The sequence below is a fragment of the Notothenia coriiceps genome, unplaced genomic scaffold, assembly GCF_000735185.1.
Source record: "Notothenia coriiceps isolate Sejong01 unplaced genomic scaffold, NC01 NC01_scaffold00022862, whole genome shotgun sequence".
Lineage (NCBI taxonomy): Eukaryota > Metazoa > Chordata > Actinopteri > Perciformes > Nototheniidae > Notothenia > Notothenia coriiceps.
In genome coordinates, this window is record NW_011355563.1 from 563,483 (window position 1) to 578,413 (window position 14,931).

Below are 14,931 nucleotides of genomic sequence, written 5' to 3' on the forward strand. Positions count from 1 at the left end.
ATCTTTAATACTTCCACCTGGCTGCTATATCTCAAAACTGTTACTGGTACTGGATGTGTATCATTTAAATTGTGTAATTTCTGCTTTTCTTAATATTTGTATGCATGCTTCTCAATTAAAATTAAGCTACATCTGGCTCTTTACTTGCTGTAACAAATGTAAATGTCCCATCTGTGGGATGAATAAAGGTATTCTGATTCTGATACTTTACAACTACCGAACACATCTTATATACCAGAGAGTATTTTTCTAACTTACGATTTGGTCTTCACAACCTTTTACCACAAAGACACCAACAATTTGCTCGGACCACACATTCTCACAGAAAGGGTTCAAAACAATAAAAGTGATGAGATTAAGTGTCAGACTGGAGAGTCATTCATTGGATCAACGAAGCATGAAACAATTACCCTTTACATGTTTTCCACCACTGCCATCAAAAGTACAACACCACCCACACACCATTGCACCAAAGCCTCTGCTCTGCTGATTATACATTGCTCATAACTGTGTATTTAAAAAACTGTAGAGACACAGTGTTCTATAAACTGATCCTATTGATTTTTGGTCCGTTGAGTTTAAAATGGCCCCTGGCTGCGAAAATCTGAATATAAATTTGAATTTGATTTGCAATCTAAACAGTTACAGATCGCAGGTCTAAAATGTTCATAAGGGAAGGGCGTCATAAACTGCAAATTACAAAAGTGAAGTACAATGTCTCATGAATAGACATTTCTCTCCCTGACGCTTTGTTGCTGCGTGGCAATTCGCAAGATGTAATGCTGTTTTTCAGATCTAAAGCTCATATATTGCTCATCAGCACATTTTACACTGTAAGAAAGAGTTGTCGTTTTACAAAATGTTTTACAAAATGGTCAGATGATTTTAGGCCAGGGTGGCATTGAGGGCTAAAAATGGGCTAAAACATATTGTTCCTGCTATACGGCCACTGACTTATGTTGCATGTCATCCAAATTAATCAATAACTCCAAAACATATTCAACTACATATATGTGCATGTTGCCTTACAGTTCCATTGGAAGGTCAGTTCAAGTAGGTTCAAGACCATAAACATAATACCTGCTAAACATTGACATGTTAGCATTGTCATTCTGCTAATGTTAGCATTTAGCTCAAAGCACAACAGTTGTGCTTAAAAACAGCCTCACGTCATGGCTGTAGTCTTTTTTTAACATATTCAGGAGAATAAAGTCAAAACTTCTTCTCATGTTATTCTTATTTACTCTTTTAACTGGTAGTCCTAATTACACAGTGAAGGAAACATAGGTACTTGTCATTGCGTGCACTCTAATGAGCTTTAGTTTAAGACCTCTCATGTTGAAGATTGCTACTTTTGCTACAGTAAATGTAACCTGCGGTTAGCGTTCTACAGCACTTTAAGGTCATCATTAACTGAATCTTTGAAACCCTGTGTTTTACTTTCTCACCACAGACCTGCCCACCTTCCCAAAGCAGTGCCATACAAAATAAACAGGGTCACAATAGTGACCGGTGTGCAGCATCCCTGAAGCCCTTCCTCGGGCTGGTGACAGCTTATTTTCGGAGCCACGGCTTCAGCACTGAGAGAGCAGAGGGCCCGTAATGATCAGCTTTTAGTGCTGGCATAGGTCGGCTGATTAAGCCATCAGGCATCATTAGACCCTGCTGGCAAAAACAATCTCATTGGTGCTCCCAAACAGGAGAACTCTTTGAGAGAAAAACATCAGAGGACACTTTAGCTTGTGTGGTGTGTCAGGAATAGTTTGGTCAGGAACAATGAGGTAACATTCAGTGGTCAAAGACCCTCTACTTCTGATGATGTAGCTCTTTGCCTTTGAAAAGCATAATTCATGTAATATGAGACACCTGGTTGTCAGGTGCTTGCTAAAATTATTCTAAAAAAGACAGAAAGCAAGGGCTGATCAACAGCAGGAAGACATGGCATCATAATACTTTCAACTAAACAGAGGAGAGGCCCTGAAAAGGTCCTAATGATCTTTCTGCAGACACAGCGACAGGTCCATTATTCCTACTAGGCATGTCCTTTCCCTGGAGCATTTTTAAAAGTGGTGACTTATATATTTATATTACTTTAAAATGCCTCAGCTAGTCTGTGGATACAACCTCTCTCAAATGTCACAACTAAACAAATTGAGCCGGGCTGAAAGAGATGAATAAGGCTGCTGCAGGCGCTGTGTCCAGAGTCTCTGGGTTAATAAAGTACAAGTACTACAGAATGCACAGATCTTCCATCTCTGGTTTTTCAAATAAAGCATGTACACTGACTGTATAATGTATCACATAAAAATGCATAAGAGTATGATGAATGTTTTTCATAGCCAAGATGTCAAATTAATGTGGTTATGTTGTATGTTTCAAATGTACTCAGTGTTTGGTTACACAACACATCTATTGTCAACTTATCAGCTGCAGTAATTATTCAATGTTATGTAAATCATTATTTATCAGCATAATGTAACTCTTTGTTGATAGAGTTTTTTGTAGAGAGAAGACAGCCCTTTCTTTCAGCGGGGGTCTCGACACAACATATTTCTAACACCTTTCCTCAGAAGCATTAGCAGAGCGCTCCGTGTTAATTTGGCCTGTCTTGACCGATCAAGGCCAGGTTAAAAAAACATTTGACGTTAAGCGTTTTAAAATTCTCACTGAGGGATGAAACACAGAGGCAAACAGGGACCATGTAGAATTCAATGAGGCAGCTTATAATGAAGGTAGGTTTAACATTTATTGTCTCTACAACTAACATTTATATTACAAATAGTGTTTTGACTAAATGTTCATATAAATATATTGATCAATGGAATATCTATTTGTAATGACTAGATGTTCACCAACCCTTTTCAAACATTGTGTGTATTTTTTACGGTTGTGTATATTTAAAAATCTGACTTTGAACATCAGGAGTCATTCCCAAGATCACCTATGCTCACTGTTTTTGCAACAAGAAGTCAGACATTTAAAAAAAAACATGAATCATAGGCCACATGCAGACACAAATATTAATAACAAATACACACATCAACAAAAGTTTAAAAGTGAACTTTGAAGTCGTTTTTTCTCCTTACAAGGAGCTCCAACAAAATGGAAGTCTTTGTTATTTTCATATACCAGCATGAAGTCACATTTAAATTTGAATTACACAGTTAAGCCTGAGCACTCCTCTACGTCCTCCTTCACATCAAAAGGAAAGCCAATAAAATGCTTTGCTTGCAGGCATCAGCTTTGATGTTTGCTCCTCTGCTTGCTCATTTGAAGCCCGGGGGCATGAAGTCAGGAGTGGACAGCACCTTTACTGACATCGTTTTTCATAACCTCAGCCCCGGGTGTACTGATTGGCATCATAGGCTGTTTTTTTTGTAGCAGCATATGATTCTCTATTCTTCAGAATGATTATTTATTTACAGACTAGTTATTCTCCCAAATGCTGTAAGTCTAAAATATGTCATTTTGATAGGGAGCTTTTTACTTTTTACTGCGTAAGAATTAGAGATACTAGGTGATGAACTGTAATCAAGTAAGCCCACAGGAGCCTTTGTCTGTTCAGCATCGTTAACGCGAGCGGCGGAGAAGACTTCACAGCGGTTGCGAGAACATGTAATTACATTGCTTAGAAATGTGTGGAACTGTAACTCACCATCAAGGGGTGTTTTCATGAGATTATGCAGCCTTGTTCAATAAAAACTAGGATGGATCATTGAAGGGCTCTTTTCACTGCCTATAAAGGGGGAAAATGTCATCACCGTTGCCTTAAAATTCCCACCTGAACATGAATCAGCACTGTGAACCTATGTTAACTCAAGTCTTTACACCTGTGAAACAAGCATATTTATGAGCCATCATCTTCTATTCATCCTGTTCAAGAAGATAACAGTTACCCAGTCGAGGTATGAATACTGAGTAGGATTTCTATGGATCATTATTAGGTTATTTAAGAATTCTCACATTTCACTTAAGATTTCAATTTTATGATTGCATAGTGCCATATAATGTGGATAAATTACTTCAGGCAGTACACTTCAAAAAGAATTTTCACAGGAGTGTTGTATCATTTTTTCTTTTCAGATCTATTGCCAGCTTTTTTCTCATAAATTCACCATGAACCAGTAATATGTAAACTTCATGCCCTGCACTTGTCACAGGGGAAAGGCCAAAATGTGCTTTACAAATGTTAAAAATAAGAACATGAAAACAGTCAAAAGCGACTGCATTTTTTGTATAATCTACAACACATTTAGACACACTAGAAAAGCACAAAGGAGCAACAAGGCCAGTTCAAAACAAGTAAGTTAGTGCACAGAACAAAGGCCAGACAGTATGAGTGTATGCGTGAATATATTATGCAAGTCATTTGTATAATGATAGAAACTGCTATTATAATGATATGCCTTTTGCTTTCGTGATTCACCAGTCAGCCTTTAAGTGTTGGTAATTTGTTTGTGTTGTTGTTTGTTTTTGCTCAGCGGTGTGATTGGCCATCTTTTCACAGCTATTTAAAAAAAACAAGTAATTTGAACTGCCTCAAACAGCAGGATATTTCACCCGCATAATTTCCCTAATGTTATCCATCAGTTCACTCCTAGGGACTGTGGACCCGGTTAGAAAGTCAATATTTGATTGTGTCCAGCACCTACTCCACTCTCTACTGCAGTAAGTGGTTAAAAAACACACATATCACAACGGTTGTACATGCCAGAAGGGCTGAGAGAGCGTGTGGAAATTGTAGTGTGACTGATTGAGGGCCGACGCTTGGTTTTTGTTGAAGCAAGAATCGAAAACAGGGTTGATAAGGTCACACAGAAAACACTTCATTATCGCAACATGCACTACCAGTCGTGTTTGTGCATTTAAAATCAAACAGTGAGGTTTGATTAGTTTCAACCGTACACCTTATTTACATTTAGATTTCGTTTTAATGTTTTATTGTGTTTTCACAATCCAGACTATGTACTCTATCTGCTGCTGTTCCTGACAGTGTTGAGTGAATACAGGGGTCTCTTCTAATTTATTTACTTTTCCATCTTACTGACATGTTTAACAACCTGTGATCAGTCACTGAAGGATCTCCCAGAGCTTGTGACTAGGAATTAATAAGGGCCACAGTCTGGTTACTACTAAAACATGTACAAATGTGTGAACTAAATCATATTTACAGTATATGTTTAAATATTTGTTTTGTCTACTTATTTATCTATAAAGTTTCAATTCATTTTTGTCATTTGTTATATAAAAAACAGTAATAAGCCAAAATTGCGCCACTTTTTATTGTAATAGTTTTCCAAATCGGAATATTAAATGTTGGTTTACGCAATATTTATTTCCCCTTGAGTATTTATTTTGCCAGAATAAAGGAGATGCACACATTACAAGCTGCGCTCTGTTACCTTGTAAGATCGAGACTGGAAAAAAATGGCTTTCATTGTAGGAAGTCTGTGCATTGTACCATTTACAATGTTGCTTGATTTTGAGTATATATTTAAATATTCACCCTTAAATATTTCCACAATTTCTTTGTATCAATTGATTAACAAAATATGACCGTTTCCCTATTAGGTATATTCACGAAATAAATAAACTGTGATAACCATCCCAAATGATATATCCATGCTTTATTGTTTACCCTGAAATAAACAGCTACATAAATACATACATACATTGTATACATAAATAGATAGATACATAATTAATATTCAAACAGACACACTGTGTCAGTGAAGTCCATCTATGCTGCATGTCTGACAGGTGTAGATGTTATGTACAGCTGAGGTCTACTACAGTTCATGTGGAGCTGGCAGGGAAGGAGTACAGGAGGCGATGTGGACACTGTTAGCAAGAGGTGAACGTTTTCCAGAAGAAGTTTTTACAGGGGGCTTTGCGGTCACGCTGCGGCAGTGATAGCCTGTTGTAGACGGCCCTCTCCTCCAGACGGGACTCCAGCGGCTCTTCCAGGTCCAGGGGTCCGGCCTCCTCCGGCAGCATGTTGGTGTCCAGAGCTCCGTCCAACAAGCCTGACACCAGCTTCAGGATCAGCTCCTTTCGCTCCTTACTCAGCTCCTGACCAAAAATCTGTATATAGTTATTAAACATATAATTAAAGAGATTAGGTCATGTGAAAATGTAAAATCTTGTGATCTTGGGTATTATCATTTTTTTTAAGAGTCTTAATAAAAGACTGTATTAACTTTATATTAGGTTAATACAATTTTCTTGGAAAATATATTTGTATTCCAAATAAATTCTTTAAAATAAAAAAAAACTCACAAGCTATTTATTTTCTGAGGATTTTAAAAATAATCTGGATTTGACTGTTATTATTTTTAAAACTTAAACATTTTTCCCTACAAAAAAATTGTCAAATCTATCAATAATAACTTTTAAAAACAAGAAATACATTTTGTATAAAGGATACAACAACATTTTCCTCACCCTGTTCAGATGGATGGAGCTCCTGTCCCCCACAGGAAGCACGGAGGCTGCTCTAACAGTGTACAGGACCCCCATGAGAGCTGCTAACACCACCAGGAGCTGCATGCTGTGAGAGGAGTGCAGTTGACGGAGCAGATCTAAAGCCAAAAGAGCAGGAGGCTCACAGAGATGGGAGAATGAAGGTAAGAGAGAGAGAGGGAGAGTCTGAGCAGCTCAGCGATCCAGAGGAGACTGGTGGAGAAAGTGCAGCGCGGCTGGTGGTCACCACTGATGATTCTTCTGCTCTACCTCCAAAGTCCCTCACCCTTTTATACCCCTTTCTGCCACTGACGTACAGTGTGGTGGGTGTATGATAGGGGGTGTATGTGTGAGTGGGTTTAGGGGTGGGGGGTGTTTTTGTGAGCGTGGAAGAGGAGGGGAGATGAACGGTTCAGGACAGAACAAATGGAAGCGTCGAACACTTAACCTTTTTGACAAATTGTGAACATCTGCAGAGGGCGAAGACGTCATCGGGCTAAAAGCAGTTTTTGACATCAACATGTCACTAATGTATTGACAGTTATGAAAGAGAATCTCAAACAAGACCTCTTCAGGTGGTGGACGGATAATTCCACAACTCATCAACCGCCCCGAACACTCAAAGTAAAATGGCAATCAAAAAAAAATCCCAAAGCAATACAAATGGACCACAAGCTGACTTGTTATTGTTATCTCAGCATCCCCTTGTATTGCTCAGTGCTTCTGTCAACATCTGATTCCTGTCACAGTGCCTCTACGAGCCTCTCTGACACCTGCAGATTACAATTGAACGGTCTGACACTTACTAAGACTGAGGAAGTGCCTTCAGGAAATGTATCGACCTTAGCGGAGTAAATACAGTTGGTAAAAAGAAGGACCAATTTATTTTGCTTTTCTGAATCAAACACTATACAATGGATTTTGTTCAGTTACCATCAAATAAAAAACTGTATCCAAACTAGTTTTACAAAACAAAAAAGATGTCTGTACTCTCGTCTAGCAAGCCACAACGACTGTGAAAGTACAATAATTATAATTTAAATGTACTATAGCTGCAGCTCAATTAAATTCACACTTAAGCTGTGCGGATTAGTGAGAAATGGTTTCCTGGCTAGCAATACACATTACAAATTTGTCATTTACCTATTTTCTTACCCAAGTCTTTCTTATAAATTATTCTTCCGAGGTCAGCACTAGACAGTGTTTGAATGATTTATGTAAATATTACATAAGGCTTAATATTACATTACATTTGAATTTAGCAGAATACATTAAAGTCAACAAGTGATTACATTTAGGATGTATTTGTCTGATAGAAGCTAAGCAGAAACATATGCATCTTACGTAAAGACTTGTTTATTTCTCATTATTGTGGCCATTGTATGCAACTAAATAGCATCATTAAATGTAGTTCACAGCTTAGAAAAGAAAGATTTGTCTGAGCTATTTCTAATCTGCTGTAAAATCCAATTAGACTGGTCTATATGAGTTAAACCACTCAAAACATACACCGTTGTTGGAGAAGAACTTGTTTCAAATGTTCAAGCAGCCCTCCGGCATAAATTGCTGAATTAGCACAACTGACGGGTTACTGTTGTGACGTCTTTAGACGGTGCTACTGGCAGGGAACATACAGTACTTATACTCTAGTCGATATGTTTAAATTGATTTGTTGTGCTTTCAAAACAGTGTTTGAGGTATTTTCTTCCATACACTGCTAAATCTCAACATGGCCTGGAGGCAAACCCAAGATTAGCTGGGTTTTGAAACGGCATTATATTTGCAGTTCAGTGTGTTTGAAGAATCAACAACAATTGGGCTCCTTATAAATATTTGCTGTCCAAACTGAAAGAGACTTCAAGCTGTGAGGAACGTCAGCATGACGACAGGTCTGGGTGCTCCCAGATCTTATTAATGTGCGTGGAAGTCTCCATTTTCACTACATCTACTTCATGTATGGCCTCAAGCAACACTTCAACAGCTCTCTGATAGGGATAACAAAGGAACATTAAATATGAGATCATCTGAGGATTGGGTGTGGAGTCGTATCTATGAAATAGAAGGATCCAGATATATGGGTAAAACTTGTCAAAATGCACCAGAAATGTCTAAATTTAACTTGCATTAAAGTTACAAAGGACAAGAAGGTGAAATGTCTTCAAAGTTCTGTCACTGCAGAGTATTGTCGTTTAAATGGATAAACATACATTTTAATACCAACAGTTACTCTTAAAGGATCTTAATGTAAGACAGTGCACTTTTCCATTCCTATATTACTGCAGTGAACATTCATGAACATGAAGAACCTTGAGTGCATCCACTGTAATGCACTATGAAAGCAGTATGGTAATAATGTACTGTTGCAGGTTGCTCACATTTTAATAGAAAACCAGTGACGGCTGAGGTCTAACACAATAATGAAGGTTGATGCAACTTAGGGCAACAGTGACATTTTCCATTGCAAAACACTGACAGATGGGAACAATTGAAAGGAGCCAAGGGGCTTTTCATCTAAATTCAAAGAAAACCAAGTTTAATTGAAATGCATTCCTTTACCATCATATACATAACAGATTAAAGAACGCCATCTTGTGCCTGAATACTGAAACTGCACTTGTACATAGCCATTACTGCAACTCTGTTCATACCAGTACCTCCTGCATGACTATGTTCAGGGTTAACCATTCTCCATGAACACATCACATATTAACCTGCATTTGGTTGGAAAGTGATGCTGCTATTGGTGAAGATTAGTTCAGAAATATAAGACAGGTTTAGTGGATAGAGATCTTGAACACAATTTTAACTCAGTTTTTTCCACTGTATTTTACAGATTTAAAATAGCAGTGTATTTTTTCTGCAATCAACTATGGTATTTTTTTAAGGCACGATATCAGCATTATAAACCAGAAAGAAAATATTAAATGTATTCCTGCATTTAGCTTTTATTTGCAAAGATAGAAGCGTATGCACACGAGCAAACCCATCAGTGGTGGAATGCACACAGATTTCATATAGCCATTTTATTTTACCAGTTTATTAGTTCTTTAAAAAAATCAAATTCATTGCTTATGTATGAAACCATTTCTCAATAGATTCAATGTGGACTTGAAGCGAATGAGTACTGAAGGTCAGAGACGGTAAGGACTACAGGCTTACTACAGAACACAAGTACCACTGGTAGTCAATACCCAATACTTTAAGTGAATATCATATTAAATTCACATCTTTAAAAAATGTCTTGCTTTGTAAAGCTCCATTAGACTGCTGATTCATTTGTATGTTTAACACTGTAACATTAAAGACTTTCATTTCCAACACATGGTCAAAGCTGAGCAACTCCATCTCATCCTTAATTGGTATTATTATAAAAAAGGGACTTTTCTCAACAATGGACACTTGAGCTTTCTTCTAGGCCACTTGATGTGCCTGGTACACTTTGATAGATAAAGAAGTTTTCAAACAACAAACAACCAATTTCAGGCACTATAGGGTTTGTGTGTAGAGTAGACATATTTTGAATAAACAGTCATGACAGATGGCAACTCTGCATTTTCCTATGAGCACAAACCGATGATTAACATTACAAATAAAAGTACAGCAATACATTACATGTACATATCCATGTATTAAGTAACGTATTACATAGTGGGTAGATGCAGTGAGTTCGATAGACAGTACACAGTTTCAGAGTGAGGTTAGGTTTCCACCGCTATGCTCTCCCTGCTCGGACCAGCCCATTATTTAGCTCCTGACAAAAATGCTGATAAGACATTTACAGATTTAAAAAAAATTGAAAAAAACAAAAATATACATCAGTATATTTAAATAAAAGACTGTAAGACTGGAAGGAACAAAACATTGGAACACTATGTAACTGAGCAAGGTCCCACCCGCTGATTATTATATGCCTCCACCTGTGAAATGTTGGAGGCTACTCTCTCCCGTGTTACTGATCTGTGTTGAGGAGCAGAAGACGTGGAGCATCTGCAGTCTGAGGGCCAGGTAGAGGAGGAACATGGCGGTCGCTTGTTGCTGGTCATGCTTCATTGAGAACCTGTAAATGGTAAAGAAGATAGCGACTGAAAAGTAGCAAAAATGTGTTTAACAGTTTAAAGTGAACTCAAATCAAATATACAAAGTAACATTAATAACATTTACCTTTCTAGCGAACTCTGGCAGGACGAACGATGCTTTGTGAATTTCAGGGTTGTAATATTTAAGGTTCATACTTCCCATTTCTTCTTTTGACAATGCTGTCATCGGTTCCAGGAAATTTGTTTCCTAATTCAAAAGTGAAAGTGCACTCCAGTCATTTGATGGACATTACCAACGACCATGAAAACAGCAGACATGTTTATTGTGCTTCAGATTAGGTTTTACAATAAGCAAGTGGCATGTAAAGTCTATCAGACAACAATCAGGAAATTGGCAGATGGTAAATGGAGAATGACTCGCACACTTACAGGATTTGTACTGCAGAGCATGAATCCAATTTGGCCACTGGGATAAGTTGGGATGGTGGTGTAGGCATAGTCCACCACAGGGAATAGGGTCTTGCAGAAGGTTCGCATCTCCTTTATCAGCTCCAAATGGAGCCATTGACACTCTCCTGTGAATATGACGAGAGAGCGGAATAAGGGCATGTTCATTTCCTGCCCTGTTTCTTGTAGGTGGACGACTATATTAATGGGAACACAACACTTTGAGGTGTTTAAAAAAACAAGCCATCACCAGTATTTTAAACGTACCTCAAAGTGGGATGTACATTGATATTTAGTAGCATAGGTATGACTTCTACTCAAGTAAGCACTTTACTAATTTACATATCAGACATTTTCTTACTGTTAACACAAAACTTGGGTGAAATATAAAATTACCCTGCGAACAAAGAATTCCACCAGTTCTCAGCGCTGTCTTCATCAGCTGATAGTAAGACTCCTTGAACAAACTCTCAGCAGGTCCTGCAATACAATCATAACTCAGAATTGGATTGCCTCAATGAGCAGTTGTGGCAAACAACGGTGTTGTTAGCTTACCAACAGGGTCTGAGGAATCGGTTATAATGATGTCAAAGGCATCCTGGTTCTTCTTCATGAATTCAAAGCCGTCTCCAACATGGAGGGTGAGCTTGGGACTGTAAAACCCTTTGGCCATCCCTGGGAGGAACTTCTTCGACGCATTAATGACATCCTTCACAGAAGACATGGAAATGAGCAGTGATTACTTAGGTGCTGTATTAGGATCAAATTATCCTTTTACACAGAATCTGTGATGTTCGGCATCATAATGCTGTTCGTAAAGTCTCTCTGGTGATAGATGGGGGATGTTAGCATGGTCGCCGAACAAGTCTGACAGTTTGTTGCTATCATATTGTCATATATATATTGTGGTCATTAAAAGTAAGGTGTAATTAAGATCATAGACTAAATGAAGCATAGAATAAATCTCTAACTTGCTTGATAGGTAAGTTAGCAAACTTTTAAGCTTCCAAATATTGACTTGTTCAATGCTGTGGCTGCTCTGCAAATCACCACCGAAAGGTGGGTGATAAAGAAATTCTGTAAACAGCGGTTTGTACATAAGTGTTATTTGTTTGCCCAGTGTCCGCTTTGAGACAGTTGTTGATGTACTCTGCGCCGCCGCAGAATCATACCCTGGTGTGAGACTTGCTGTCAGAGCTTCAAAGAGTTTTCCACAGGAAGAAGTGAAATCAGTAAGGAGACATCTCTACTCTCCCAGGGAACGTCAACACAGATCTTACTTTAAACAAAACTGTTGAATTTATTCTTTTTTTGGGCATTATAATATAGGAAAGTGCAGTGCATACGCCCTGCTGCGAAGTGGGGGCAATGTTTGTTTTTACATTTTCTATTTGAGGTTCCAAATTGTATATCTTGGTTCCCCGAAATACACCCGGCAAGTGTGAACAGGCGCACTGTTCTCAAGATGTACATGTTAGTTGTGTTTTTTTAGAACATTTGTCAAAAGTTATACACAATTGGCCATCTCAAAAAAGGGTGGGGACATGTCACCAGCGTAAATGACACCTATTATTGAAAGTAATGTTGCTCTCACCTCATCTATCTCACACATAACCACCGACTCCACCAGTGGATTCTTCACCACTTCCCGTAGCACTCCGCCATCTCCACCTCCAATAATCAGCACCTGAAAACAGGCAGACTATTAGCACAGGAAACATGACTCAGCCATACTGCAGATAGATTAATGTCTCAACACATCTGAGCCATACCTTCTTGGGGCAGGGGTGACTGCACAAGGGAAGGTGGGCTATCATCTCTTGATAGGAGAACTCATCCCTTTCAGTGCACTGAATCACTCCATCCAGCACCAAAACATTCCCATAGGTTTTACTGAAAAGTAATGTTGCAGCAAAGTGAGAGGCACATTACATTTGAAGCTAGTGTAATGAACTAATCACGAATATTTACATTACTTAAACAGGATAGAGATATTAGAGACAAGATATTGCTAGCTTGACTGACCCGTTAACGTTACTCCTCCTAGCCAAAAACTATAAATACTAACCACCTTGCCTACTCATCCATATTATGTCTTTCTTTTCTACCTAGCTAGTGTGTTTGCAAGACAAATGTGTTTAGGGGCAAACTGAACAATAACTCAGCTAAGCTAACAGCTGAAGAAACTTCTCCCGATCCCAGGAGCTTCAGGTTGCTCATTCATTGACGACACACGCTAACACAGCTAGCAACCAAGTTTTTTAGCTGAAAGTACTCACCTCTTGAAAACCATAACATCTTGAAAATCGGATTTCTTGTGGTAGAGGACCTCCTCTACTTGAAGGCTCATTGCTTGCCCAGGCCATAGCGCGCATGATTCAGTAAACCATCCATCTTTTATGTGCTCCATGACAGAACTGCACGGCCACAAATAATACTAACGTGTGGGTAATGTGGCAATGTGAGAGAGTAACACTTTCACGTTGTCTGCCAGCTAAACTGATGCCTTGACCCACAACCAATGGGATGCTGCCGACGTCAGTGATCTGTAGTTATGCAGACCAATGGAGTGCCGTTATAAATAGTTTCCTGTACCGTTTGTCTGACTTGAAACCGCGAGTCCCGCCCACCGCCTCTAGGCTGTTCTCCTCACACAACCATGCTGTTGTAGCTATAGCCCATGCTGTAGCTTTACGTACAGCTAAACCAGTGCTGGTGTACCAATGAAAAACCAAGAAAAGGCAAACATTCGTTTATTGTATTATATTATAAAGGCGTTTATCAAAGTAATTCATATTTTAGACACATAAAAAACCCCACAACACTGTAAACTAAAGCCTACCCTCCTCTTTGTAACATATTATACAAATATGAATTCAAAACTCAAGTACATTTTCAAGAACTAACTGAAGGTGATTCAGTACTTCTTTAAAGTCCCCACTCAAACCGGTGTTGAAAGATAGTAATTTAAAACGGAAGGAAAAGTACAGCTCTGGGTAGAACATAAGCTTCATCGTGTGTCGCCTATGGGTACAAACAATGGTTCAAAATACTCCAGAGTAAAGAGCCAGTGTCTGTTCATTTGTAGGATCACAAGTAAATAATGTAGCCAGAGGCTAGTTTTATTTTGGAATCAAACAGCCTTCTGTTATACATTCAGTTGTTAAAAGTGATAGGGCTTTTTAGAGGTCAGTGCCATGTTGACCTCAGCCATGAAACTGTACTTTTTGCTCTTGTGTTTTGATGTGGGTGCATATTTTTAATATGTGGTTATATATTGTTTTATGCAGCCTTTCTTCTAAATAAGTACATATTTGTAATTTGATTACCTAAGTGTTTCCAATGTGAGCATTTTTCTTTGTTTAATTTATTATACAAGGGAGGCACCGATACATATGATACATTATAGACAACGTTATGTCCAAACAGATAAAGTAAACACAAAATGAACACAAGAAGTCCAACCTGTATGGGAGAGTCAATTCAAGGCAAGGTCCCTAAATGGCCTTGAATTGAATCCCTTGGTGAGTAGATGGCGCCGTGGATGGCTGCCGGGTCGCTAGTTCATCTCCAACTTTGCATTTAATTGCATTGTTGAGGAACCTTCCACCAGAGTTTTTAATTCATTACATAACTACACCGTAGTTGTGTACAGTGGGGCAGAAAAGTATTTAGTCAGCCACCAATTGTGCAAGTTCTCCCACTTAAAAAGATCAGAGGTCTGTAATTTTCATCCTAGGTATACCTCAACTATGAGAGACAAAATGAGAAAAAAAAAAGCCAGGAAATCACATTGTAGGATTTTTAATGAATTAATTGGTAAATTCCTCGGTAAAATAAGTATTTGGTCACCAACAAACAAACAAGATTTCTGGCTCTCACAGACCTGTAACTTCTTCTTTAAGAGCCTCCTCTATCCTCCACTTGTTAACTGTATTAATGGCACCTGTTTGAACTCGTTATCAGTATAAAAGACACCTGTCCA

The 14,931-nt window shown here is 38.4% G+C and overlaps 2 protein-coding genes across 3 annotated transcripts; both read right to left on the reverse strand.

Moving 5' to 3' along the window:
• Positions 1 to 5,607: 5,607 nt before the first annotated feature.
• sst6.1 (somatostatin family member 6.1) lies at positions 5,608 to 6,735 on the reverse strand. 2 transcript variants are annotated; one of them, XM_010781189.1, is made up of 2 exons: positions 6,445 to 6,735; positions 5,608 to 6,072 (listed from the first exon to the last, which is right to left on the reverse strand). In XM_010781189.1, exons 1-2 carry the CDS (start codon positions 6,547 to 6,549, stop codon positions 5,845 to 5,847), a joined length of 333 nt encoding a protein of 110 aa, XP_010779491.1. In that variant the 5' UTR covers positions 6,550 to 6,735; the 3' UTR covers positions 5,608 to 5,844. The 2 variants fall into 2 exon arrangements, with proteins under 2 accessions (XP_010779491.1, XP_010779490.1); XM_010781188.1 differs by having other exon boundaries at positions 5,608 to 6,084.
• Positions 6,736 to 9,537: 2,802 nt separating this feature from the next.
• srm (spermidine synthase) lies at positions 9,538 to 13,449 on the reverse strand. The gene is made up of 8 exons (XM_010781190.1): positions 13,226 to 13,449; positions 12,719 to 12,839; positions 12,541 to 12,633; positions 11,502 to 11,655; positions 11,343 to 11,426; positions 10,929 to 11,074; positions 10,624 to 10,746; positions 9,538 to 10,519 (listed from the first exon to the last, which is right to left on the reverse strand). The coding sequence occupies exons 1-8, from the start codon at positions 13,354 to 13,356 to the stop codon at positions 10,502 to 10,504; spliced, it is 870 nt and encodes a 289-aa protein (XP_010779492.1). The 5' UTR covers positions 13,357 to 13,449; the 3' UTR covers positions 9,538 to 10,501.
• Between the last annotated feature and the right edge of the window lie 1,482 nt (positions 13,450 to 14,931).

Excerpts from the sequence above, each read along its gene's own strand:
- sst6.1 (XM_010781188.1), bottom strand. The coding sequence starts at position 6,549 with ATGCAGCTCCTGGTGGTGTTAGCAGCTCTCATGGGGGTCCTGTACACT. Across the intron at positions 6,085-6,444 it reads GCTCCATCCATCTGAACAGG|ATTTTTGGTCAGGAGCTGAG; the intron begins GTGAGGAAAATG and ends AACTATATACAG.
- srm (XM_010781190.1), bottom strand. The coding sequence starts at position 13,356 with ATGGAGCACATAAAAGATGGATGGTTTACTGAATCATGCGCGCTATGG. Across the intron at positions 11,427-11,501 it reads CGATTCCTCAGACCCTGTTG|GACCTGCTGAGAGTTTGTTC; the intron begins GTAAGCTAACAA and ends ATTGTATTGCAG. Across the intron at positions 11,075-11,342 it reads TGGAATTCTTTGTTCGCAGG|GAGAGTGTCAATGGCTCCAT; the intron begins GTAATTTTATAT and ends TCATATTCACAG.